Consider the following 26,406-nt stretch of genomic DNA (forward strand, 5'->3'; position numbering starts at 1 on the left):
TATTCAGGAGCTTTAAGATTGGTTTTATTTTCTTTTTTGACTAGAGGGATAAACTGTTCTATAGATGTGAAGCAGCCACTGCAAAAAGTGTGCTTTTATATTCATCTGAATCTAAGACAAGCTGATTGACCAGCAGGCAGAGGTTTAAACATTAGTGAGGCTGATGGGGCCTTTTCAAACTAAAATTATGTAGGAAGACATTACCAGAAGTTTTCAGAGCTTTTTGTGGCAGTTAATAGATGAGCCCCTCTGTAATCTGTCAACAATTTAGATAATTTAATAGGCTTTTTAAAATCTCCTTCACTAAGTGTCTTAATTTTGGCATTAAGTTGGAAAAGCTTTAATGCAGAAATCGCTTAACAAAAGTGTTACTCCAGTTTTGACCAGTAAGTGCCAACAGGGACAAGGAGTAAATGTTTGGTGGAAGTCTGACACTCCTTTTAATTTACCGTGACTTTATCAAATTCTTAAGCTACAATTTTTTTTTCTTTGTTTTATTGTGGGAATGAGTTATGAGTTTTCTTTTGTAAATGCAAATATTCAAGCCAAAACCATAAAAATAACACTAAAAACATTCATGTTTTCACTAAAAACATTCAAGGATACCTATTAAAAGTATCCTTTCTAATTCTTATCATGCTATATGTAATTGATAATTTATCTAATGAAACATTTGCAATCTTGGGTCTTATTGTCTTATGGTCTAAAGAGACTAAACAACACTGTGATGGTAATAGACCTAAACCCCACAGATATTTATTATTCTGCACTTCCTGTGTCAGATTATGTATCCTGAGAAGTTAATCAATATTCAGGTCACTAATTCAGAGGCCTGACAGGAAGTGCTCCCCCACTGATACCATTACTGGTATTAACTCTGTCTGAGGATGGGATAGGGTCACAGGAGTGTCAGTGCTCAGTATGGTGATAAACTGACCTTTTAGATACTCCTCATCTTGTTGAAGTCTTCTCCCCCTCCCAAACTCCACCTTGGATTTTTCTTTTATCCTATTTATAAGTCTGCAGTGCTAGTGGGGGGTGGGGCTTGGGCATTAATTGGCTTAATGAGGATCTGGTGGCTTTATACCACTCTTGCAGCTTATTTTTTTGAGAGCAATGAGCACACGGGTAACATTAGGAACCATTCCCTGAAACATTTATCCAACTGTTTCCCATAGCAACTGTGGGAAATGTTCTAAAGTTGTATGATGATGAGCATCAATAATTTATTTCCCATGAAGTTATTTGTTTTAGTTTCTGACCCATTAGCAGCTAGTAGACTGCTGAGATAAAACTGTATGCAATGATCAACCAATGATTACTGTTTCCAGTCACAGAAAGTTCTGATGTTTGAATATTAAACGTTTTAAAAGTAAGACCTGGAAAATTGTTCTCTAAAGATTGTGTACATTAAATATGTTAAGATCTTGAATTTTTTTTTTTCACTTCAATATATTTCAGATGCAACAATATATTAACTAAACTTTTGTGCCATTCATTTCTCCATGTGTTTCCTATGTCTGCTTGGCTGTTCGTTCCCCAGCCTTGCAGTAGAGTCATTGGGGAGTGGTGCTGGGAGGGGTGGCTACAGCAGTTCGGCTGTCTGTGATTCGCTGACATGCACTCTAATTGGATCATGTAGGAACTTGCTTAGCTGGATGCTTTGTGCTTGGATTGGGAGCAGCCTGCAAAGACAGAGGAAGTGAGACAGAGAGGGAGGAGGCCAGAGGCTGCTGTGCACTCCAGTTGGAGAGAAACGACAGCGAGAGGAGGAGTGAGAGAGGAGAGAAGGAGAAGGGGAGTATCCATCCTCCTCTGACCCACTGTGCTACTGCAGCCCCCCTCCCTCTCTAGGATTCGCTTTCTTTCCCTTTTCTCCTTACTCATCTGTTTCTTTGGCTGCACTGAGAGGAAGGACACCTGCCGCTCCCTGATGATTCAGCCTTTCAGCTGCTTGGAGCACTTTAGACAAGGCAGCATGTCCGTCCTGCCACTGCAGTGCCCGGCCAGCCTGTCCTTGACGATCCAGTTACTGCAGCCGGCCCATCACGTCGACACCGCCCCTTCTCCTTCCCCTGCCAAAGTGTTCAGGTGAGTCACAACTACTTTTCTACCGTCGCTCACGACTCAACCAGATACAGCATTAATATATGTGTATGTATTTCGCCTGCAGATAAATTAACTGCAGTACAACTCCCTGACTGTGTTTAAAGCATGTGTAAAAAGCTGGCTTTCCTTGGATGCAGGTCATCCTGCCACCTCGTGGACCACTGTCAAGCTTTCAGTCTCTGAAGGGCATTTTGCTTTTTCGTCCTCTGACTCTACAGCCTCATGTTGGGAAGCCTTCTCATAGACTGTCGTGGCAGACCACACTTGTGTGATGCCCTGTTTTAATGGTTGAAGCATTCAGAGACTCTTCCTCCAGCAGTTTAAAAGGATGACTGAGGGAATGGAGGACTACTCTGCAGGACCGGCTCCATCTCCTGAAACGGCCTCCCCCACTGGCCCGCCTCCTGATACTGGGCCAGTCCCAGAGGAGAAACCAGAGGAGACGGAGGCAGCTGGTGAGAGTGGGGATGAGGGTGTAAAGGGAATTACAGAGGAAGGCCGAGGTGATGGGGAGCATGAGGGTGCTTTGGGAATTGTGCCTTTGCCTGCGACCTGCTGTGTGTGCATAGAGATGGAACAGATTAACCGTTGCCTCCACTCTGAAAAAATCTGCATTCTGCCCATCCTGGCTTGCCTTCTTAGTTTAGCTCTTTGCACTGCTGGACTCAAATGGGTCTTTGTGGATAAGATCTTTGAATATGAACCACCCACCCACTTAGATCCTAAACCCATTGGCCAGGATCCCATCATTATATCGGTTAACCCCACTCTTGGAATCACCGTCTCTATTCCTCATTCTGCTCCCTCTACCATCTCCCTGACCACTACCATCGCCATTACACCTGGACACCCGGACGTTTTTGGGAAAGAGAAATCTACAGTCGGGCCATTTGTGCCTCAATCTCCACAAGTGACATATCCTTCTGTGACCCTGAAGTACAATGCTGAACGTTCTACTGTTCCAAAGCAAAACTCCAACCCACAGACAACCCAGGACTTAGACAAACTCTTTCAAACTTTATGTAAGTATCCCAACATTCTCGTCAACAGGTTTTCTTCTCTTCTTGTTTTCTGTTTAAGAATAGGCTTTTAAAACTAAGGTTTAGGAATGTATTAATGGTGCTTGGTGACACAGAGTAACGTGAAAAAGTAATTTAATTTACAGCAGTCTAAGCACAGCACTCTTTTAAAAAGTTTTAATCCTTGTATTTGTTCTCGGAACACCTGATTTTCTCTTTAAAAGGCAGGTTGATGATTGGAGGATTGCTGAATTTGGTCTGGACCTGGGGTCTGCGGCTCCTAGTCCAGACCAAAGAGGACTCTTTCAAACTCAGCTCTGTTCTGTGGATGTGTTCTGTCAGCTATTTAAAGAATTTCCTTTGAATGATAACATGCTGTGACATGCAGAGTGTAGCAATCGCCTACTTTGCCAACTGTTGCTATACAGGTAGGCGTGTCAGAAGCAACAAATGAACTTGTTCCAATTTCTGTTCCCAGCTTTTATTCCACCAGTGATTCAGGTCAATTTCTGGAAGCAAATGTTATCAAAATACTATGCAATGTTAGGATCACACTAGCTCAGTTTCTTTCTTTGGAAGCTTCTAAGTTCAGAGAAATGAGATGGAAGTATCCACAGAGCTGGTCAGGATTTCCAGAACTCAAAGGAAAGAATTGTGTGTTTCATTTCTGAACTCAATCAGCACAGGAGAAGCTGGAGCAGACTTTATGAAGGGAAAGGACATGTCTTCACATCCTTTCTTCTCCAAGTCAAACAAATTAGCTAAAGACTTTCTCATCACACATTCGGCTTGGAAAGTCAGAGGCTTCTCGACCTCGAAATCCAAGATGGCTGCATCATGTGTTAAATATTAAAAGCAGAAAAAGACATAAAGGAACCCTTACCTAGTACCATATTGTACATGGTACTTGTACAGTATCTCGCCAACATTCTTTTTTATGTTTGAATTAATAAAATAGATAGAGACACTGTTGTCAGTTTGTAATTCTAATAGATTCAGCAAACATCAAAAACACAAACCATCAGGAATGTAAAAAAGGGCATTTTTCAGTAAGGTTTGTATGTGTCTCAGCTGTACTGGTCTCTGGTGAAAACCTCTTACTTTCCAATTAGAATATCAACTTCAGCACACTTTCCAGTTGATTTACAGCTATGAACAGAACACACAGAAGAACCATGAGAATAATCAGTGTGTGAAAGCACTTTAACTTTTTATTGATTTTCTACAATATTTCACATTAATTTGAGAAATGTAGGGGAGCTTATTTGAAAGGAAATGTGATTAAAATTCCAATAAGTTTCTTGTTTGTTTATGCTCATCAGAGCTTAGTGTTAGCTGGGTTCCATTAGCTGAGCTGCTGCTTATAAAGCCCTTGTGTATTTTTCCAAATATTCATCAGAAAGATAAATGAGATAAAAAATTATTATTATTTTTTTTTCAAAAAATTGGATATAACTATCGACATTTCAAAAGTCGGAGATTGAACAGTAAAAACACTGGCAGTGAATAAAGACCACCATATGGTCTGCTGCTCCACAGTATTCCTGATTGAACTGTCTTCTTCTTCATACACTGTAGACACATTGGTGGGGACAATCACTTAGTATAGTTTTGACTTATACATTTGTCTTTTCCATATTTCATCTCAAACTATCTCTAATCTTAATTTGATATATTTCCTTAACCACATTCAAATTGTTCTTTGTTCTGATGCTGACATAAATATCTGAGCTCTTGAAAAAAAACTGCAGCAACAATAAGCTTTCATTTTTAAAGAAAGCAATATTTAGCAGTGATAGAAAGTAAACCTGCTAATAATATAATGTGTATGACTATGCAATGTTTTAATAAGGTAACTAATAATATGGTGACAATGATAATTTTCTCTAAATACAATATGTTGTAATCAGTATGTTTAATGCTAGATAAGAAGTGAAATCTTGCTGGTTCCATTTGTCTTTTGCTCCAGCATTGTGTTGTCAACATGAGGTGTTTCCTGCACAAATGACTCCAAATCAAGCAGAGATGCTCTGCATTGCTTCCAATGTTTTAAAATTTGCTCATGCAGATTAAATTTGTCATGCATACCTAGAACTACAAACATTATCAATTTGAACAATTATCATGTAATAAGAATTATACCAACTATAATTTCTTCTATGTATATATATATATATATATATATATATATATATATATATATATATATATATATATATATGTATGTATATGTGTGCTTGGTAGCTCCACTCTAAAACTAAAGGCACCACAAACCTTATTCTATCTGCACTGAAGATGTGGGAGCTGAAAAGGTCCTGCACAACTGTAAGCAATGTGCAACTCCCTGAAATGTGTGGATGAATAGTTCCAGTCTTATGAATAAGTAAAAATCAATAAATGATGCATGACACTAACTGAAACCCTGGGCTCTGATATGGAGACACTTCCTGTTTTCTGCCTGTGCTACATTTCAAGGTCAGAGCCTGCTGGAAGCTAATTGATGCTGCCGCCAGAAAAACCAGCACAGTAATACTGTCTGTCTGCCTGTGGCTCGCCACCATGATGCTTCTGTTGTGATCACCTCACTTTCTGATTTATTGCCCTGTGAGTGTGTTAGATCATCTCCACTGATGATGGCAGAGGTATTTTCTTTATGACTCAATTAAGGTGAAAACGTATCGGTTTGACGGGAAGGGAACATGCCACAAATATTTTTTTTTCGAAATTTGATCTGGGACTATTAAAAAAATGACATTGGGCTTGATTGTCATAGCCTAGAATTTTATAATATTAATTTAGACACTTAATTTAACCTTGGAAGACCGATTGAAATTTCAATAAGGATTCCCTGTCAAGGTTATACTCTGGGAGATAGGGATCAACTTTCCAGCATTCTGGATAATGATGCTGAGATCCTCATCTAGAAACAGACAGACTGTTCCAAGGCGTAATCAGCCCACAAAAAATGTTTTTATTACCAAAACATGAGCTTAATGAAAATGATCTTTAAAAGTAATTTTCAAAATGAATCAAACAAATGAGTCTCATTGGACCACATATTCGTCTGTGTAAATATGCCTATGTATTAATCTAAGAAATGCATTTCTTGATATTTTTAGAAATTAGATTTTAACCTTATCTAAGTGCTTCTTTTTCTATAGTATTTAGATGCATTTTAGCTTAGATTATAATTGGAGTGTTGCAGTATTATTGACAGTGATGTCAACATTTCTGCCATCAGACTTTAGACATTATTAGCACTGATGAAGAATGATCAAATGTTTCCTGTTTGAGACTGCCTGGCTTTGCACCATTCCTGTTTCCATTCATGATTCCCATGGTGAACACTTAGAAATGTGCTTCCAATTCACTTGATGATGGCAGTAGCTGCCCCATGTGACAGATACTGATCCAGCCTTTTGGATTTAACTAAACACTAAGCCAACAAAAGAATTGGTTTTGCTAAAATTGTTAACATTCTTGTATAATCTTAGCTATCCTATTTTGCTTTGTGTATTAAAATTGTTAATTAAAGATAAGAGGCCTACCACTGTAATGACTACTTAATTCACAAAAGTTCTGTTCATCTAATTATAAAACAACTCTTGTGTTTAGTTATGGCTCAAAGTTATGTCGTTTAACAAACAAGCAAACATTTCTGTAAAATTGAAAGACGTCCAGAAATCCTGAAGATCTAAATCAGGGGTTCCCAAACTTTTTCCTGTGAGGGCCACATAACTTTTCCCTTCTCTGGTGGGGGCCGGAGTCAGTTTGTAACAGAAAAGGTGTGACAATAGGAGTGCCTAAATGTAAAAATATATTGTTTTCCAGAAAGCACAATCAAATAACCCTCTCTGGGTTCTTCACAGAAAAAAATCCAGGAAGGATTATAGTCCGTATTTTCCGAACTATGAGCCGCACCGGACTATAAACCACAACCCCAAAGTTTTTTTTAATTTTTTTTTTAAACCAGTAAACATACACATCTAAGCCTCAGATATCTCTGCCGCTCCAGGTTTTCCACAACGATGCAGCAGCAGCAGAGGGGGGCGGACACCCAAAATTTGAGTCATAACAGGTCAATTGAATATCACATTTATTAGGGTTGAAAAAGAAAAAGTTGCCAAGATTAGATTTAACAGAACTGATTACGGTAGTTTCCGAACGGTAAAAGTGCTGATCCTTCGTGTTGCTACTAGCATGTGCTAAATCAGTGGTCCACCTTTTTAATACTGCGGACTGGTCAAGACTTGGACATTTTGTTGCGGCCCTGGGGGGAGAGGGGGAGGGATGAACAGTCAGATAAGGCTTCTGCATGTTGGTGTTCCCACTAAATACTGAATATGCCCTATTTGGGTTGTCTTGGCCCTTTTATGCAGCCTGTGGGGTTTTTCCCTGACTTGGAACGAGAATAAAACCAGTTGAATGTGACAGGTAGCCAATCAGAAAGCGCGGTGACGTCAGAACAGAGGGGAATCCCAAACAGCTGACATATCTGAGAGTCCGGTGGATATCGGAGATGATATGTGGAAATGTTTATTATTAAATCTAAAGGTCATTATTATGTTTATTCAGTTAAAAATGTTAACTATGAAAAAACATATTGACCTCCAAATCATAGTGCAGCAAATAGAGCGGCTGCTCACGTTGTCTTTTATCCACCGCCTTTTCTTTTTATTACGTCTTTTATCTCTTAAAATGACTCCACAAACTATCACTATTGCTTCTACATCGTCATCCGTGTTTGGTTATTCTAAATTCCCTCTATGTTGGAGGTTTTACTGGATTATCCTCTGGAATCGGGATGTTCGTGACTGGAATCGGTTCATGCTCCTCCTGCCTTGGACACACGAACCGATCGAACCTGTTGGACTTTTATCAGCTCTGTGGTCACAGAGGTTTGGAGAATCGGCCGACATTCTTAAATCTTTCCGTCTAAACCAGACTTAAGACTCACAAGCTCTACTCATCTCCTCTCGACCACTGCCCAAACGCTCTGACTGGTCGCTATGGTAACGTTTATATCCCTTCAAAATAACAGAAGCGCCACAAAAACGAACATTTATTTTCGTGAAAATTTTAACTCACGATAATGACTAACGGGAGCCCTGAGCTTGTTTCTCTGCAACAAGACGGTCCCATCCGGGACTGATGGGAGACAATGACACCTGAAGTGTTGCTTATATCCACAGCCTGCTTGGTCTCAACGTGGCAAAGCAGCTTGAAGCTTCATTGCCTCATTAGCAGCCGGTCCCCTGCCGGCATACCTAGGTGGGCCCCATATGGGGGAAAGGAGGGCAGATATATGGGTCCCATATGGGTTTGTCCTCGGGTTCCACGGTGGCCCAACGCAGTCTACGTGGGCCCTATACGGGCCCTAAATGGGCAAACCCATGTGAGCCCACCACCATGTAGGGCCCATGTGGGCTGTGGCCCTACATGTTGAGCCATCGTGGAACCCGCGGACAAACTCATATGGGACCCATCTGGTCTGTCCTTCTTTGCCCCATATGGGGCCCACCTAGGCATGCTGGCAGGGTCGCCATGTTACGCAGAGCGGGCTTGTAATGTGGGACTCACCTACCGGTCCGGGATAAATCCATTCTCCTGTCTCTTCTCTGGGCCTTTTCCCCTTTGCAAATAAACTTTCCAAAGACATCTGATCTGTTTCTTACTCATTTTGCTGCTTGTGGGCTCAATGTTGGCGCGCAAGTAACCGAGACTTCCAATGATTCACTTCCTGCTAAAGAGCCCCCTGGTGGTTGAAGGAAAATCCACATATAAACGGCTTATAGTCCGGAAAATACGGTAAATGGAAAAAAAAATCTGAATGCTCTCTGGTATTGTTCAGGGGGCCGAACTAAATGTGGAGGAGGGCCGGATCCGACCCCGGGCCTTAGTTTGGGGACCCCTAATCTAAAGCCTGCCACTTTAAGGACTAACCAAAGGTATAGGTTTCCGAAAAGCAACATAAAGAAATCAGAGATGACTCAAGAGTGGTTAAGCTAAAGGGATATGAGGTTCTAAGCTACAAAGGTTGGCAATATTGCATACAGTCAAAAGCCAGTAAAAGCAGGAACCCATAGCAAAGCAACCGATGACGCCATGTTAGAAAAGAAACTGTCTGCAAGGCTGTCTAAGCAAAACGTAACATCATCTGAAGGCTGACCAATGGACTCAGACAACCTTATAATCTGGTTTTATGATTAATTTTAAGACAGCTTTGATTGTTTTTCATGTCTGTGTATTTAACAATTTTGTCTGTATTTTGCTATAACTGGAACTAGAGAGTTGGGCATGTGTGAGAGGAATTTGATCCACATTAAAAACTAAAACCCTGTTCTACTCTAAATCAATTTGCCAATGAGTAAAACAACAGCCGCAAAGGATTGCAGTCAAGTATGGAGCAAGGTCAAAGACATCTTAACCATTTGTGATTGCTATGGGGAATGGGGAGCCTCCGGTTAAAAGCGTGAGCTTGGAGCATCGCCGAGGACAAATTGCAAATGAAATATTGTATGTTTCAAGGAGACTTGTCTCCAGTGATCTATTCTCTGGCTCACTGTTGTTTTCAGGATTTGTGGGCAGACAGACCCTGCAGTCAGTGCAGTAGTGACTGAAGCGCAGTAGCAGCTGATGCTGAAATGCTAATTATTATTATTATTTTTTTAATATTCAGTGTTGGGGGTTTTGCTTGTCATTTTTTAGTAGCAGTGGGGAACTTAGCTGCTTACCCACAGTGCACCCTGCCTCTAGCCTGCCATACCCATCACAGCTATGAGTAACTTTAATCTGATTACTGGATTGGAAATAGTAACACATTAGATTACTTGTTAATAAAAAAAGGGATGAGATTAGAATTGCGGGTTACTAAGTAACACATTACCGACATTACTTTCCAATATACAGATTGGCACAAAACTTTGGATTAACATCCTTGCCCAGGTGCACAGCAGCATGTGGCAGGAGGAAGCTGGAATCAAACCCACAACTTTCAGATTGTGAGGCAACTACTTTTCTCTCTGTGCAATCTTTGTTGTGTTGAAACACTGATAGACTGGGAGGACAGACTATGAAAAAAATGTTTTTTTTTCCAGGACCAAGATAACATGCTTGAAAAATGAAGTTATGCCAAGCTGAGGATTCTGCTGAGTCTGTGGTGTAATAGAGTGCTTTAGTAACATACATGCAGAAAAATGTATTTACCTAGAGGTAATGTAAAGTTTAACATGCATATAAAGTAAACTTAGTAAGATATAATTTAAGTAAAATCCTAAAGTTTCTACACAGTCTTTCAATAAAGTCAGGCAGTAAAAAAAAAAATGTGACAGGCAGTAAAAAATAAAGTGTCCATGTTTTTAATTCTTTTTGTACATTATATATTTATTTATTACTTGCAGTTAAAAAATTGACTAATTGATTTTATTTATTGTCCTTCAAGCAATAACCCTGGTTGTCATCCTGCAGCTACCACCAGCACCTCCTCTCCAACCAAGACTTCCAGCCACATCATGCGCTGCAGTGACAGGCAGAAGAACTACTGCGTTAATGGAGGCGAATGCTTCACACTTGAAATCATGCCTGGCAGTACAAAGTTTCTGTGCAGGTATGAGACAGACGTCTGCTTATGTCACCAAATGTGTTGGAACTGCTGGAGGAGAACTTCTAACCTCTGGTTATCATTATGTACTCTGGGTTAAAGGGCTTTCATTACCATGTGTACAACTGTTCCTTTTAATTTTATTTGGTTTTGTAATTCATAATATTGTCTCTATGTCAATCACTCTAAAAAAGGAGTGGAAGAAAGAAATGAATGTCTATGTGGACCATGAGTTGGATGAATCAATTGATTGATCAATCAATCAATAAATAAATGAAAGAAAACACCGGTTAGACTAGAACACAGCCTAATGTTGCCAAAGAGTGATGACAATAGGTAAGTAACACTGAACCAACTGTACACAACACAGTGTAAAGTCTTCATCTTGAATGTTAACTAATTACTTAAATAATAATAAATAACAGTGAATCCAATGAAGAGAAGGAAGTGTTGAGGATTGCTGTCTGAGAGCAACAAGTGGGAGATCTTACAGACGGGCTCCTTTCTGGGGGTTTAAAAGTGGTCTGTGAGGATCTGTGGAGGCAGCTGACAAAATCAGGTAATTGGAAAGCAAAAATTCTGGTAGCATTGTTTGATGCAGGCGTACTGATTTCTGTTTCTGCTGGTGGGTCACCGTTGATAGGCCTGTTACTGGACTGGACATCACATGACTACTGTGTGTCAGGTGCTGCACTGTTTTGCACTGAGTCAATAATATCGGTGATCAGGAAAATGACAGTAATACAAAGGATCTGAAAAAGTATGCAATGTTTTACTTGTCAACACTATGACAATTAGATAACAACATCCAAGGGTATCTTATTTCACAGTTCTGGAAAAAGTAGTAATAAAACACAAAGTGTTAGTTGCCACGGCAACTATGTGCAGGTGGAGTAAAACCGACTGAGAGAAATTAAGAATACAAGTGGTTTTGAGTTCTTCACCTGTTTTTCAGCATTTTTTCCTTTTGCCGTGGCACACTGCAGCTGCTGTAATTTCTGAAAGTTGAATAAATGCCAAAAACTGGACTGCCTCCTTTGGAGATCATTGCAAAATAACATTTGTAAAATAGGGTAAAGAATATCATAAAGTATTTAACAAACTATATCTCCTACAGCAGCAATTACCAGTATGTAAAAGTAAATTAACTGTCCAATATAAAAAATAAGTTTGCTTAGTCCTCTCTTGCATCTTAACACAACTGACTGAAATTTTTTTTACATGCAATTTTCTTCTCTTTAATTTAAGTCATATTTTATAGAAATCTGATAAGGAGTAAGGGTGCTGCGATCATTTTTGTGGCTGACTCTTGCATTGGAACAGTGGTTTTGTGGACATGATGTCGCCTGCAGGTGTGTGCCACTAGCTATGGCGACTTGTTGGCGCTCTCCAATCCAGTAATCTACATCGATGGTGCTCAGCTCACCAGGCTCACAGGACTTATTGCTGTGGTCATTGACAAATCAATGAGAAGTGCAGGCTGCCTGGCACACGGTGGTGCTCAGGAATCTCTGTGGAATGAGTATGGTTGAAGTAATTTCCACTCAGGTTTTTGTCAGACAATGCTTTTCTCTGAAGAATTGTGTCACCAGAATACTTTGTGTCTGATGTGCTTTGTTTGTGTAGCATAACAACAGTCAGGATAAAAGTTACAATTTATTGCAAATAAATTGGTCTGTGTTTTACTCACTGATATACCGTCACTCTTTCATCTGACTCAGACACTCAGGAAAAGGAAATTCACGCTTCAGCTAAATATTATGGGTAAACATACAGGGGGCTGTTTAGAGACCATGATTATTTCATAAAATAATCCATGGACATTAGCAAACAAAAAAAGTTCAAGTGCTGTGTTGTGTTCTCATCCTGATGTTTCCCTCCTATGAAGGTGTTTAAGATGGAGGGACTGTTTATGATGGATGAGGAGAAATTTACCCTAAAAAACATCTCATCTTGCCCTTAATCACAGTTAGTAGATGATTTAATGAGAGTGGAATTACATTTTCACAAAAGACCAGGTTGGTTTGGATAACTTCTTAATACATCATTTGAAAATAAACATTTAAAATCAGCATTTTTGCATTTATTCACATTATTTTTGTCTGTTATTAAAATGTGTTTGATGATTTGAAGTGTGGCGAAACAGAAAAGCAAAAACAGACGATGTCTGTTAGAGACCAAACACACTACCTGCTTTGATGAATTTGCGATTCCTTTCTCAGATCATAGATCTACATAAACACACAACCACAGGCCTCCCTTAGAGATTACTTTAAAAGTGTGTTCTTTTTGAACATACACCTGGGATTGCTGAATCAAAGGGGCGTGGCTCTGTCACTCTCCTCCTGCAGGCAGTCTGCATAAATCAAATGCTTTAAGAAGCAAAGCTGTTGTTCAGCCATTTGATCTGCAACAAGTTCTATTGAATAAAATACTTGTGAGATTTAAAGGACACTGGATGATCAACTGTTGTTCTGTTTGCAGTGGCAGATTGTAGCTTTACAGCTAATAGTTTTGCTTTGGGTCACTTTTAAACACACTTTCACTTGTGTTTAAAAGTGAAAGTGAGCATTTCCACTCCACAATGTGAAGGGACCTCAAAAGGAACAGGACTGAACAGCTTCCACAGATCAGTGAGGCTAATCTGCTGGGGAGCATCAGACTGGACGCTGGAGCAGTGGAAGGTCAGGTGGTCTGATGAGTCCAGATTTAAATACTGAAGACCAGGTTAGTCCATCTGTGAATGTCCTCTTTGCTGGTGGCATGACTACATTCCAAGACGGCAATGCCAGGATTCATCAGGCTCAAGTTGTCCAAAAGTGATCATGAGTCATCATGGATTGGCGACCACAGAGTCCAGAGTTCAAACTATGCAAAGCGCTGGGTCTCTCCCATCATCTCTGCAAGACCATGACACAAATCAATGCAACACTGGTGGGAAATAAATATTTACATTGCAAAGCTTATTGAAATGATGCCTGAGGTAATGTATTCTGTATTGGTCCAGGTAAATATTACAGTGTGAGTCACTTTTCTTTGGACTGGTAGTGGTTTCTCAGCTTCACTTGCTTCTAATTCATTTTCATCCATCCCAAAATGAGCTTTTTCAGACAAAGAATGGTGACCAGCTGAAAAGGTCCAGCTATAATCTAAACATTTAGTGTTATTGTTTGTTGTGAGCAGAGGATTGTTCTACACAGTGGAAGCTTTGAAGTTATCCTGAGATTTCTGTTATTCACCCTGACTGCTACTTCATCTACTGACTTCAGCCTTCACAACATCATGCTCATCAGATGCTTGTTTGGTTTTTGTTTATATATGTCCTCATAAAAACTTACCTTAATAATCTTTACAATCTTTATTGGATATGTATAAAATCTATTTTATTTTAAACTTAATTGAATAAAGTAATTATTTGGGTTTATTTTGTTCTCAGAAATGTGAGGTCATTTTTTGAGAATAAAAAAAACAACAACTTGTTTGATGAATTTCAAGAGCATGTTAGTAAAGTAATACATATGAAGAGGATCTATTATGGCCACCAAATTAAAACTGCCAGGTCTCAGTGAAAGTAGTGCTCTGTAACTTGAGTTCTTATTCTCCTGGATCTCTGTTTTTTTGGTGCTCACTGTGCTGTCAATCAGTGTGTGTTTGTGTGTAACACATAGCCGTTGTGTTTCTCCTCTCCCTTCTATCCATCACCCAGGTGCTTGGCCGGATTCACTGGGCACCGATGTGAACAGGCTGTGCTTAAGAAAGTCTCAGACCCAAAACGTATGTCAACACAGCTGTCTTCAGTCCCACATGTCATTACTGGTGTCTCACCCCTGTCATGTTTTCTTCAAGACATGATGGAGAAATCCACATTTCCCTGGTAACCCCTAACTAAAATCATGTGATACAATAATCTTTTAAAACATCAAATCTGACACAGCCAAACGGGGAAGCATTTTAAGAGTTCTGCCCACTCTCCTCTGCAGAGCACTGTGCTGAATTTTGCATGTACTTCACATCTCATCACATGTCATCTGTGTTGTAACCCATCACGTCGAAGGGCTGAGTTGTTTTCCAAGAAGCAGAGATACGTGTATGACTTAATGTTGTCTCCATTCACACTAACATTCTTCCCCTGTGACTCCCAATCTATAGGATTATATTAGTGACAGCCTGGACTCAGTGGCCACATAAGTACATGCAAATTTCAGTCTGTTGCAAAGAGACAGGTTAAACTGGCTTGCTGGTGATGCAAACCCCAACAGTGTGTCATGTAATCTCTGCATGACTGCAGACAAACTAAAACACACAGGAAGGTCTGAGACAAATCACATAACTCAGATTCTCAGATGTAAAAAAAAGTGACAGCTAGACTTTTTGGTCTTGTTGGACCCGTCCTCCTAACACCAGTGATGACTGTTGTGGGTTTTACACAGATCTTTCGTAACTAACAGCCTCTCGTTCTTGTTTGTTTCTTGTCTTTCATGCGTAGGTGTCCAAGTGAATTTACTGGTGATCGCTGCCAAAACTATGTGATGGCCAGCTTTTACAGTATGTGTCCTGTTCTTCTCTCCTTTCATCCATATTAAAGCATGCATCACAAACAATTACATTTGTCCTTCATATCATTAATGTTGTCACTTGTTTTTGCATGCTAGCAAATTTCTCTAAAACTTGGCATGATTTGGAATTGGTTCTTAGCTTTTAACTTGAAGGAATTCTTTTACTTTTATCTAGAGGAGTTACAATAAAATAGAATGGAATTTGCATTGTTGTTTTTTGAAAGTTGGAGAAACAAAACAGTAAAAAGATGAGCATCAGAAACCACATCAGGCCTCATGCACATTGGCACATGCGCGAAGTGCATGCAGCCTGTGCATGACCTGTCATCTACATGCACTCCTACTGGATTTCTGACCATTACCACCCATCACTAACCTTAACATTTGCACACAATATTTCCATTCACTGAAGCCTTTCCCAACCATCGGTTTGCACTGATAAATTGGTTTGTTTAAGTAGGGTTTGTAAAGTACTTCAGAGTAGCCAGTGTCTTACTTGCAGTAAACAGTTTGGACTGTCTACTGCAAGTAGACAGTCTTATGATTAAGAGACCAATGAGGTCAGTCAAGACAGCGTCAGATGCCAACATTTGAATAAAAAGCAGATTTTATCATCTGAACTCAAACCCCATATATGTATAATATTCTATAGTGCAACATAGTGGAGATTTACCTTGGTTAATTTCAGTCTCCTTTGTTAAGTTAGACACTGCAGGGTTTTTGGTAAAGTACTGCACAGCTAGGTAGTCCTCATCCTAAACACCATCAGTACAGTAAACTAGCTGCACAGATGAAGCCTGTAGGATGTTCATAAATCAGAATTCCTTCAAACTGCTGTGAGGTCAGAAGGTTTGAGGCGTCTGAATATCTTCTTCTCAGCCTAATCTGAAACCTTTTGTTTGATCACAACTTTTCCTCACCATATAAAAATGCTGTTGTTCTTAAAGCCAAGCTAAAAATGGCTTTTCATCAGATGGGATTTGATTAGTTTTCTCCATGTATTTATTTTGCTCCATCACAGAGGTTCACTTCGCTCATGCATAGTTAGTTTTATTTTGGCCAGTGTTGAAATCATAATGATTTAAAATGTTTATTCTTTAGGTTGGTTAACCCCCCCCCCCCCCCCCCCGCTCCCCCACAATGCAATTATTGCAGTTAAAGAACAGAGAATTGCTATGATATTTTCCCTGATACCTCCTTGATAACTCATGCCTTAAAATATTTGTTCAAATTCAGAATAATATATGAAAATCAAACAAATGACATTAGAAACTTTTCTGGTATCCAACAATAAATTGAAACTAATCTTATTAAAAAGGCTTCCTCAAAAAACAGCATATGCCAAAACTACAATGTTATTAAAATATTGTTTATGATGGTTACAATTTTTTTTGTATTTCTTTTGAGCCCAACTTGAAATTGAATGATAAATTTATCATTTCCACATTTCCTTCTCATATTTATGTGTATAAGTGTGTGTTTCCATAATGTCAGCTCTACATATTCTACAGCTGCTAATGCTGCATGTTTCTGTGGAGATTGGAGGAATTGTTGGTCCCTCCAGTTTCATTTCAGTGTTTGTGTTTTCTAACACACCTGCTTCCATTTAGTGCATCCGTTCATATTTATTTTATCTGTCTGCTCTGCTCTTCTAATACTGTATAAAGATGAGCAAAAAGCAGAGCAAACCAATGCAAACGGATAGTTTGGTGTTTTTATCAATGGCGAGATTTGATCATCTAACTTTTTCTCAGTGTTGTGCATAATGCAGTGTTGCACGCACAATGCTCTCTTTCGGTTTGCTTTTAGTCATATGTTTGTGATTGAGTGTTACTTTGATATCATAAAGAATTTTCTGTTCTCTTTCAGAAGCCGAGGAACTGTATCAAAAGCGCATTTTAACAATAACGGGGATCTGCATAGCACTCCTAGTTGTTGGAATCTTGTGCGTGGTGGCCTACTGCAAAACAAAGTAATTTCTACCATTTCTTTCTCTTTTAGCATAAATGTTTTGAATTTTCACACCCAAATCCCTAAATCTCTCCAATGGGGCGAATCTCAGTGTCTCATCCCAGATTGATCAATTAAATTGAACCTGAAAATGACATGCTGTGCACCTCAGTAGACTTGAAGCAAAGAGATCTGTTTGGGAAGGTTGAGGTGTTATTTTGATCCCGTCTTGTGCTGATCAAAAGAAAACAAGAATAAATAAAATTGAATCGTTCGCAAAATTCAGGTCAGTTTGGATGTATTCTAAAAGTAATGGTTTTTGTGTATCTTTGTGCAATTGAATGCTGAAAACACTAATTTGTGCCCTAAATGGTTGTTATACTTTGAGGTGAAGCTAATGCAACATGAAGCAGAGCCTTTCTGATCTGTATTTTGAGTGTGTGTGATGGTGTGAGTGCTCCTTCTTGCTGCAGCTTTAACTGCTGCATTCACTGCATCATTCACTGAATCATTCACTGAATCATTCACTGAATCATTCACTGAATCATTCACTGAATCATTCACTGAATCATTCACTGAATCATTCACTGAATCATTCACTGCATCATTCACTGAATCATTCACTGAAGCATTCACTGAATCATTCACTGAAGCATTCACTGCATCATTCACTGAATAATTCACTGAATCATTCACTGAAGCATTCACTGCATCATTCACTGCATCATTCACTGCATCATTCACTGCATCATTCACTGCAACTGCAGTTTTCTGTAAACAAGTACAGATATAAGCCTTTTTTTAAACACTGATATTTTCTAATTGGTAGTGAAGGAAGTGCAAGTCTTACAAAAGTCCTAACTAAAACATTTGACTTTATAAGTATTACAATTTAGATGTTTTTAATTAATGTATGTAATATTTTGTAATAATGTTTTCTTCTGTGTTTACAGTCAGTTGTGCAAATGCTTGTAAAGAAGAAGCATTTGCACGTCAGGCTCCACCTTCCCTGTCCGTCTTCACACTGTAAACTCTGATCAGCAAGATGCATTTAGTTCAGTGTCCATGTCAGAGGTGATATTCAGAAGAAATGTGCTTAAAGTTGAAAGCGCCCAATGTGTCTTCACCAAGTACAGTCAGGGATGTAAGCTGTAATCTGTCAAAATGTTCCAGAATTTTCTGTTGATTCAAAGAAAATACACCAGTCAAATATGGAAAATATTTGTTATGCAATTGTTCAGAGATTGAAACACTGCTGAGTTGATTCTGTAACAAAATAGACATGATAAAGAAAACTTATGAGCAGGTGCTGCTTTTGACTACCTGTGAATATTTGTAACACCTTCTGGAAATATTATGACTCTCCTTTGTTTCTCATCAACCAGCAAGCAAAGGAAGAAACTACGTGAACGCCTGAGGCAGAGCCAGAAGAAGAAGAAGAGAAAGAACAATTCAAATCCCGCTGCTGGCTCCTGTATGGAAAGCTCTGCTGCAGGACGTCCCAGTGCTGCTGTGCCTCTGCAGGATTTGAAGATTGTCAACGTAAGCTGTTGGTTTTAAATTAAAAGTATGAGAACTTATATCTGTAGAATCAATTCTCATCCTGGTTCTGCCTACTTCCAGCCATGTAATGGTTCCATGAGGCAGCTTGTAACTGAGGAGACAGAAACAACTTTTCCCACAAGCAAATATGCGACTGCTAATCAGCCCACCACACTCACCAACATCTCCAGCCAAAGGTAAAAACAGACATTTTGTTAGACGCTCTCTTTGGTTTGAATTTGTTTATGGGAATTTATGTGTTACTAATTAGATTGAAAATGTGCACGAGGTTGGCGTAAGTGAAAGAATAGTTCACCCCATGAAATACTGACAGTGAACCTGTTCAAACCCAACTGCTTTGTGTTACCATAACATGTTTTTGAACTTGCCTACAATAGTATCAGAACAACAAAAAGCAATATATCTACAAAAACCTTTTCAATCATGTCCAGCAGAGACAATCTATCCATCAATCCAAAAGAATATTTCATAAAGTGTCCTGTTCAAATTTCTGGCTCCTCCCAGTGAGATGTACCAGGAGAGGATGCAATGCAGGATTACACACTGTGTGCTTAACATAAAGACAAAAAGCACAATTGAGCTGTGTGTCTTCCCTGGAAAAGGAGCTGGTGGCTGAACTTCTTGACTCTGCTGAACCATGGAAAAAACCCATGGTTCAAACATTCAATCACAAAAATGTAGCAAAGTCATGGCTGCAGTATAGCTGGTGTTGAGCCAGATTAATCAGGCTCTTTGATTCAATTCAACTCAGTTTATTTGCGTAGCGCCAATTCACAACAAATGTCGTCTCAAGGCACTTTACAAAGAAATCATTTCAGTTCAATCATACATACATTTCAATAGATCCTAGTTATCTGCCAGATTCCAGAGAAACGTCTCGCTGCACAAAACGGTGAAGTCCTGGAAAAAGCTGAGATTCAGCACAGAGTGGAGGAACCCTCAGTCCTGCAGAGCAATGAAGCCAGAGATGCCAACATGTAGGACCATCAGAGGGCTCCTCTTTGTTCTGTCTGCCTCCGGGCTCTTCAGATGGTGACGAAGCTCACATAGTGAACACATTATTCCCCACCACTGTTTTAATTTAGCTGCCCAAGCAGCTAAACTACTGTAAAAGGCCTGTTGTAATTCAAATGTTATAATTTTTTTTACCTAAATGAAGTTGGAGGCTTCAACAGTCTCCATATTTCACATATCCATTATTCATGCAGGTATTTTAAGGGTTCAACACAAACAGCTCAACTGCGCCCTCTAGCAACTTAATAATAATGATAATAGTAATAAAACAGTATAGAGATTGTGATTTAAAATGACGACACTCCCTTACATAACTGTACATGTATTCTGGTCCCTGAGTGTAAAGAGGAGAAGTCTTTTCTCAAGTCCTGAACAAACCCGGGTTGGGAACACTCTGACCTTTGACCCGACACTGAGAACATGAACTCAGGTGTACTTTTACTGATTACACAGAGTTTTGTGTCCTGACATGAAAACTAAATCCAAATGTTGTCTTTGCAGAGGTGCAGTCTTGATGAGCTCCATGCATTCACCAGTCTCATTTTGGGATGTTTTCTGATCTGACAGTCTGTTCCTGTTTTCCGATTCCCCTTGTGGCTTCTCTTGTGCATTGAGAATAAATACCAAAATAGAAAGAAACGTACATATTTTAGGTGATTTAGTACATCAGCCTCTGACTAAACACCTTCTATGTGACATGGGTTAAACAGGTTGTGGGCAGAAGACGTAGCAGTATATGGTCCCCATGTCAATAACTCCCTCCCTGTCTCTGCAGCTGGAGTGAGGACTGGAGCAACAATGTTCTGTCTGATACTGAGTCTTACTCTGTGATGTCATTGGCGGAGAATAGCCAACGTGCCACACAGGGCGTCCGGGGCCGTCTGAATGCCACAAGTGGCACCACTGACTTAAGTTTTAATTCAGCCAAGTGCCGAGACACCAAACTCCAACAGGAGTTGCCTTAAACTTCCAGGTAACTGATAAATGAATCTTAAATTTGACAAATAAACAGAACTATGAAGATCAGAAGAATGACAACACTTTAGGGGAAAATCGTCTACAACTATCAGTTTTAACTATCAAAAGGAAGCACTTAATCTGCAAATAATGGGAAATGGGGTTCATTTCGCCATGTAAAACATTTATCAAAGGTACATTTAGATATGTTTAATTCAATCATTTTCATGTCTTACTTTAATGATAGAATTTGGAAATCCCTGCTCATTGTGTAGATTTCAGTTTCCAGTAGAGAAGCTGTTTCATGAACATCTCCCCATCAGTTAGTAAGTATGGAATTAGTTTGTCAATCAATTAAATTAGAGCATAATTAATGCAATTATTGAACATATAAATTGTCCTGAAGTGAAATGTGTCCATAATTCATTTTAATGGAAAAGATGGACAGGAGTAATATGCCCTGTGATTGGTCAAACCTCAGAGGTTGACATGCACTCATTATGGTGTGAATGTCTTCACTTTGAGCTCTTAACGTTGAATTTACACATGAAACAATGTCCATTAATTGATGCAGAATTTGATGTTTCCTATTAAACTACCCGTCAGCTGCTGGTTCTTACACCAATATAGAACGTCTTTTAAAGTTGGGCAATAGGATGTATTTATTTTTCTTTAATTTCTTATTTTATAACAATGCTTGGCTGAGGCCAAAAGATGCAGCCTGAGAAAAATAAGACATAATGCAGCTTTTAATGATACACAAATCCTTCCAGGTGAAAGCAAAGCTTTTATTTCTTCCCCAGAGTGCAGCAGTGATTTATTTACCCAAACTTATAACACAACAAAATGGCTGTGGCCTATTTTGAGAAACTACATTTATTGAAATAATAACAAAAAATTTTGGGGAGGGAAACAAACAAAAACTGGCTTTTTTCAAGTATAATAGTGTTAAGCAATCTTCCAGACTCAGCTAAATATGAGATCTATAAAATTAAACATGAACTAAAATAAACATGATCTCCTCCAATGAATGTGTGCTTCCATAAAACAATCTCAACCCCAGGTTGAAGTCTTTTTGAGCAATTTTGCTAATTCAAAATAAGTAAATGAATGTCTGCGCTCACTGAGCGGCTGGAAACCTGAACTGTCCCCAGGTTCTAACCATCGAGCTGATGAGTTGAGACTTAATGTGGAAGAATTTGGCAGTGGTCCTCTGTCTTCATTTTGCAATGCATCTGTGTCTCTGGTAGCAAATAAGACCCACAGCATGATGCTGTCACCTCCACTTGGGCATTGCTTCAATTTTTGTCTCATCTGACCGTCAAACGTTTCTCCAATCTAATCCAGGTAATAAAGTCTTTAACATGTCAAAGACATTAACATTTATTTGACATGTTAATGCCAAACACCCTTCAGTCATGTTCTCTCTGTCCATGATGGGTGTCTGGGTTGTTCTTGGACATTCTCGCCAGTTTCCTTCTGTCTAAGGACAACACTTAGGGTAAACTTCTTGAAATTTTAATAGAGGTGATTGTCACACTAGGACATTGGTTATAAACACACACTACAACTGGTTGAGACGCATTCTTAACGGACAAAGATACATCTGATGTTCAGGTCCACTGTGTGTGAAAGTAAACCATTTTCATGTCCTGTTTCTATAGTGGACAGCTGTCATTAGGCCTAATCTAGGTCACGTGGTCAATGTGAACTCTGCACTCAGTGAAAGATCCAGCATCAGCATAATAAAAATATATTAAAATATACATCTGACCTAAGATATTATCTCATCCCATAACAATGGACCTGTGATACAATCTAAAAATCAGTCTTTCCTTCATGACAGTTAAAAATATGGTCAAAAATCTTGTGCTGTTGCTAATAAGATGGAGCTGCAGTCAGCATATTTTCTGTCTTTGTCTTTGGTTTCTGGTTGTAGATTGTAGAAACCCTTTAGCTAAGCTAAATTTAATTGTATTATATTTTTTTAAACAGTGAAGTTAAAAAAAATGGAGAACACTTATGACAAATAGTATACCAACTGACATCAAACCTTAGAAATGCTTAAAAGAAAAGGAAAAAAAAGACAGAACAAAATGATGTCCTGAAACATTAAAACCAAACTTAATTGGTTTCATTAACTTTGTCATGTTTGGATTTGCCTCAAATTGTATGCATGGCTGACAACAATAATCATTATGTATCACCATACCAGTGTTTAATCACTTCTCACTGGAATGATCTGTTTCCAGTTAGGGTGCACCGATTGCAGTTTTCTGGCTGATTGCCGATTCCCAACCTTTTAAAAAGCCTGAGCTGCTGATTCAGATTTTGGCCAATACCTTTGTTTCTGTCTAAAATGTTGCTAAATACAGCAAGAAAGTCGCTGAGTTGGTAACATTGGGGTGACTATTGTTAAAAGCAAACATTTAGACATGACCTGGTGGAGCTGTCTATCAGTCAAATATCTCACTGGAGAGCAGCAGAGGACAGTGACTGACTTGTAAACCTTTGCTGAGGTACATGTGGATAAGATCGACTTCACATGTTACGTATCGGATGATCAGAAAACACACAGAACTCCCAAAATAATGGAAATCTGCTGGCTGATAAATCGGTGCACCTCTAGTTTTCAGAATAGCAGTAGGACGCCTGCTTTATTGTATCTGGCTGTTTTGACTTGCACTGTGTTCTTTTATTGGTGACGTCTGTGCTATGAAGCCATAATTCTCCACTTATGACTTAAATGATTTGGTATTTGATCTTTTTTAAAATTTAAACACAGAAGAAAAATGTAAAAACTTGAAAGTAATAATTCTGTATGTGGATGTAAGAAGAGTCTGCCTGCTGACAGTGTTGTTATGTTACCTTAGGAAATGCTGGACTGTTATAGTAGACATTAGAAGACTTTACCAGCCAATGTCCCAGATATTTGACAGAAATTAGTTAAAAATATAATAATGGAAAAAATTATCTTATTGATAACAGGAATAAAGAGGTCTCTCTGTGAAGTTAGTTGGAAACAGCGCCCCTAGTGAGCATTTGGTTTAAGGCATGTGGACCTTCATGACTGATGTGATTTTCCAGCTAATTTTCATTGTTGCATCTGGTGAAATAAAAAAAATCTCATCTTGAACTTGCTCATTTATTTTATCTTACTTTGAGTTTGTAATAAAGACTTCATGGGTTGAATCTTAAATATTTGTATGTTATTTCCATTTTTCAGGTCAGTCCTGCGGTATGATTTTTTGAACTAAGTTGTTTCTAATATCTCTGTTCTGACTGTGTTTGTGCAGATTTGCCTCTCCCATGAGAAGCCTGTCCCAGCTGTCTCCGGACCCAAAGACAGCTCTGAGCAGTCCTGTCTCTCCTCCATCAGAGATGTCTGCTCCACTATACAGCCTGGCCCTTTCTGTCCCCTCAGTGGCTCTAAGTCCCTCTGTTGAGGAGGAGCGCCCGCTGCTGCTGTCAAAGAAGAGCCAGCAGCAGCTGTCCCCAAAACTGGCCGATCAGAAGAGAATCTTCTCCCACTATAATCACGGCTTGGTAGCACACAGCTTACCTCCCAGCCCAGCCCTCGCTGCAAAGAATGTTACCTATGGAGTCATGGGGGACTGTGGGACAGACGCTACCAGCTACAGCTTTTTAGAATTACCAGAGAAACTAATGAATCAGAACTGCAGCACCAAAAGTGCTGTATGCCATGTACTGCATTCCATGGAGTCCAGTGACAGCATGATATTCAGTGAAACAGACGAGCCTCATGGAGGAGACGCGCCCTTCCGTACTGCAGACAGTAGCACAGCGCTTTGGGACGTGGAGAGCAGCAGGACTAACCCAGCATCACCAAGTCCTGTCCTGCTGGTTAAACCTTACAATCCCATTGCTGTGTAACATTAACAGAAATACCTTCTACAGAGACACATTCACTTAAAATGTAACTTTCAACAAGCTAACTGCTGTATAAAGACTTTTGAAAAAAAGAAAAAAGAAACCTATTTTAGTGATGTAGCAAATAAAGAGTTTTATAAAAGAAGACACAGCTGTATAAAGATGTTCATGAGCTGCAGGTTAAGTGCCATATGCTCGTATGTAGCAAAGGTTCCCAGTAGATTTCAGAGCAGAAAAATATCAACGGTGCCTTTCTGTTTAGTGTGGCTGAGCTGGAGTAGCGTTGCATACTGAGCTATGGATCACCGTCCCAACACTTGGTTGGGTCCAGACGCATGCTTTGATAAAATAGTGAGCATGTTGTGGTTTAATTTCCAGGGTTTTCCTTTGACAGGTCACTCCTTTCATACCCTCGTCTGATTGGTCCACTGAACGGCTTAAGGGAATGTGTCACTGAACTACCACACCTGGACTCATACTCAGTAAACATTTTAAAATGACTTGTTATCTGCATTTGATGAGAGATAGAGAAAATGTTAGCAAAAATCTGATTTTTGTTGGTCACTATCTGTCCCAGTAACTTGTCACTGAATTAATATAACTGCGAGATAAATGTGCAATCACTAAAACCTGCTTTGTAGGTGTTGCTAATGCTGTCACATCTATACCTAACATAACCATGTAGATTTCTTTCAGTTCTATATTGGATTCTATTCTGTATTAAAATTCTAATGTTGTTACCGGAAGCACTGCTGTAGCTTTGGAAAGCCGATCCATATTCCCACTTCAGGCTGGGGATTTTCCAGACAGGCTGCATAAGAAGGACAGTGTCTGCAAGCTAAAGTCTTACCTGTTTGCCAAGCGGATTTAAAAAGCTGTCCTGTGAGATGTAATATGAGTAAATAATGAATATCTAGAGCAAAGACATGAAGAGAAAGATGGAAATGCTTTCTCTCCGTTTTTTTTATTTTCTTTATTGCTGACTTCCAGCAAATCACTGGAGACAAAATGGCTGCTAAAATGGAAACAGCAGTGGTCAAATACACTGATTTTATGTTCATTCAAGCAAGACATCTGACAAAGATATCGTTTTAAAAAGTAACGTTTCATTCATTTCTATAAGAAACGGTTTACTTCGTTTCACAATCTGTAGAAAAACCCAGCCAGGGTTGTTTCCCCGAAGGACAATGATGAAAATACAGAATAAATGGAGCATTGTTCCTTTAATGAAGGCTTCCATGTTGTACAGACTGGCCACAAATAATACTTTAACTACACATAGTGGTTAACTGCTTTCACTCTTACATGGACTTGTAAGTGTGTTTGGACTTTTAAATTCAACAACTCACAAACTTCAAAAGACTCGTTTGCACTTCTGTTCTCAAATGCTTTGGTTTGTGACTTATGTGTGTGGTGTCATTGTAAATGTAATTGAAAAGAAATGAATAAAAAAAACCTGAAATGGTTTAACCATCCAATCTATTATTTGTCATCTGCTGAACACTCACTCACCATGGAACCAACAGAAAGAAACTTTATTTTTGGAGGTTGTAAACAATTATAATCTCCTAAAGTTACACGATAATTAAAATATGTAATACTTCTAGCACAAAAATAAACCAAAAAAGGCCCAAACAGTTGACTGACAATTTTCTTAGTTTGACCTTTTACCTTTCAGCCGTGTACTCGATAAAAAACACTTTTGAATTTAAATATATTCTGTTTTGTACCTCAAAGTACCATTATA

The 26,406-nt window shown here is 39.1% G+C and overlaps 1 protein-coding gene across 4 annotated transcripts; it reads left to right on the top strand.

Moving 5' to 3' along the window:
• The first annotated feature begins 9 nt into the window (after positions 1 to 9).
• On the top strand, positions 10 to 26,137 carry nrg1 (neuregulin 1). 4 transcript variants are annotated; one of them, XM_008423102.3, is made up of 8 exons: positions 10 to 2,091; positions 2,174 to 3,131; positions 10,596 to 10,734; positions 14,435 to 14,502; positions 17,154 to 17,256; positions 18,620 to 18,776; positions 18,858 to 18,973; positions 24,065 to 26,137. In XM_008423102.3, the coding sequence occupies exons 2-8, from the start codon at positions 2,438 to 2,440 to the stop codon at positions 24,660 to 24,662; spliced, it is 1,875 nt and encodes a 624-aa protein (XP_008421324.2). In that variant the 5' UTR covers positions 10 to 2,091; positions 2,174 to 2,437; the 3' UTR covers positions 24,663 to 26,137. The 4 variants fall into 4 exon arrangements, with proteins under 4 accessions (XP_008421324.2, XP_008421328.2, XP_008421326.2 ...); XM_008423106.3 differs by lacking the exon at positions 14,435 to 14,502 and adding an exon at positions 15,215 to 15,273; XM_008423104.3 differs by having other exon boundaries at positions 2,247 to 3,131.
• Positions 26,138 to 26,406: the final 269 nt, after the last annotated feature.

The sequence above is a fragment of the Poecilia reticulata genome, chromosome 12 (assembly GCF_904066995.2).
Source record: "Poecilia reticulata chromosome 12, P_reticulata-male-v2, whole genome shotgun sequence".
NCBI classification, from domain to species: domain Eukaryota; kingdom Metazoa; phylum Chordata; class Actinopteri; order Cyprinodontiformes; family Poeciliidae; genus Poecilia; species Poecilia reticulata.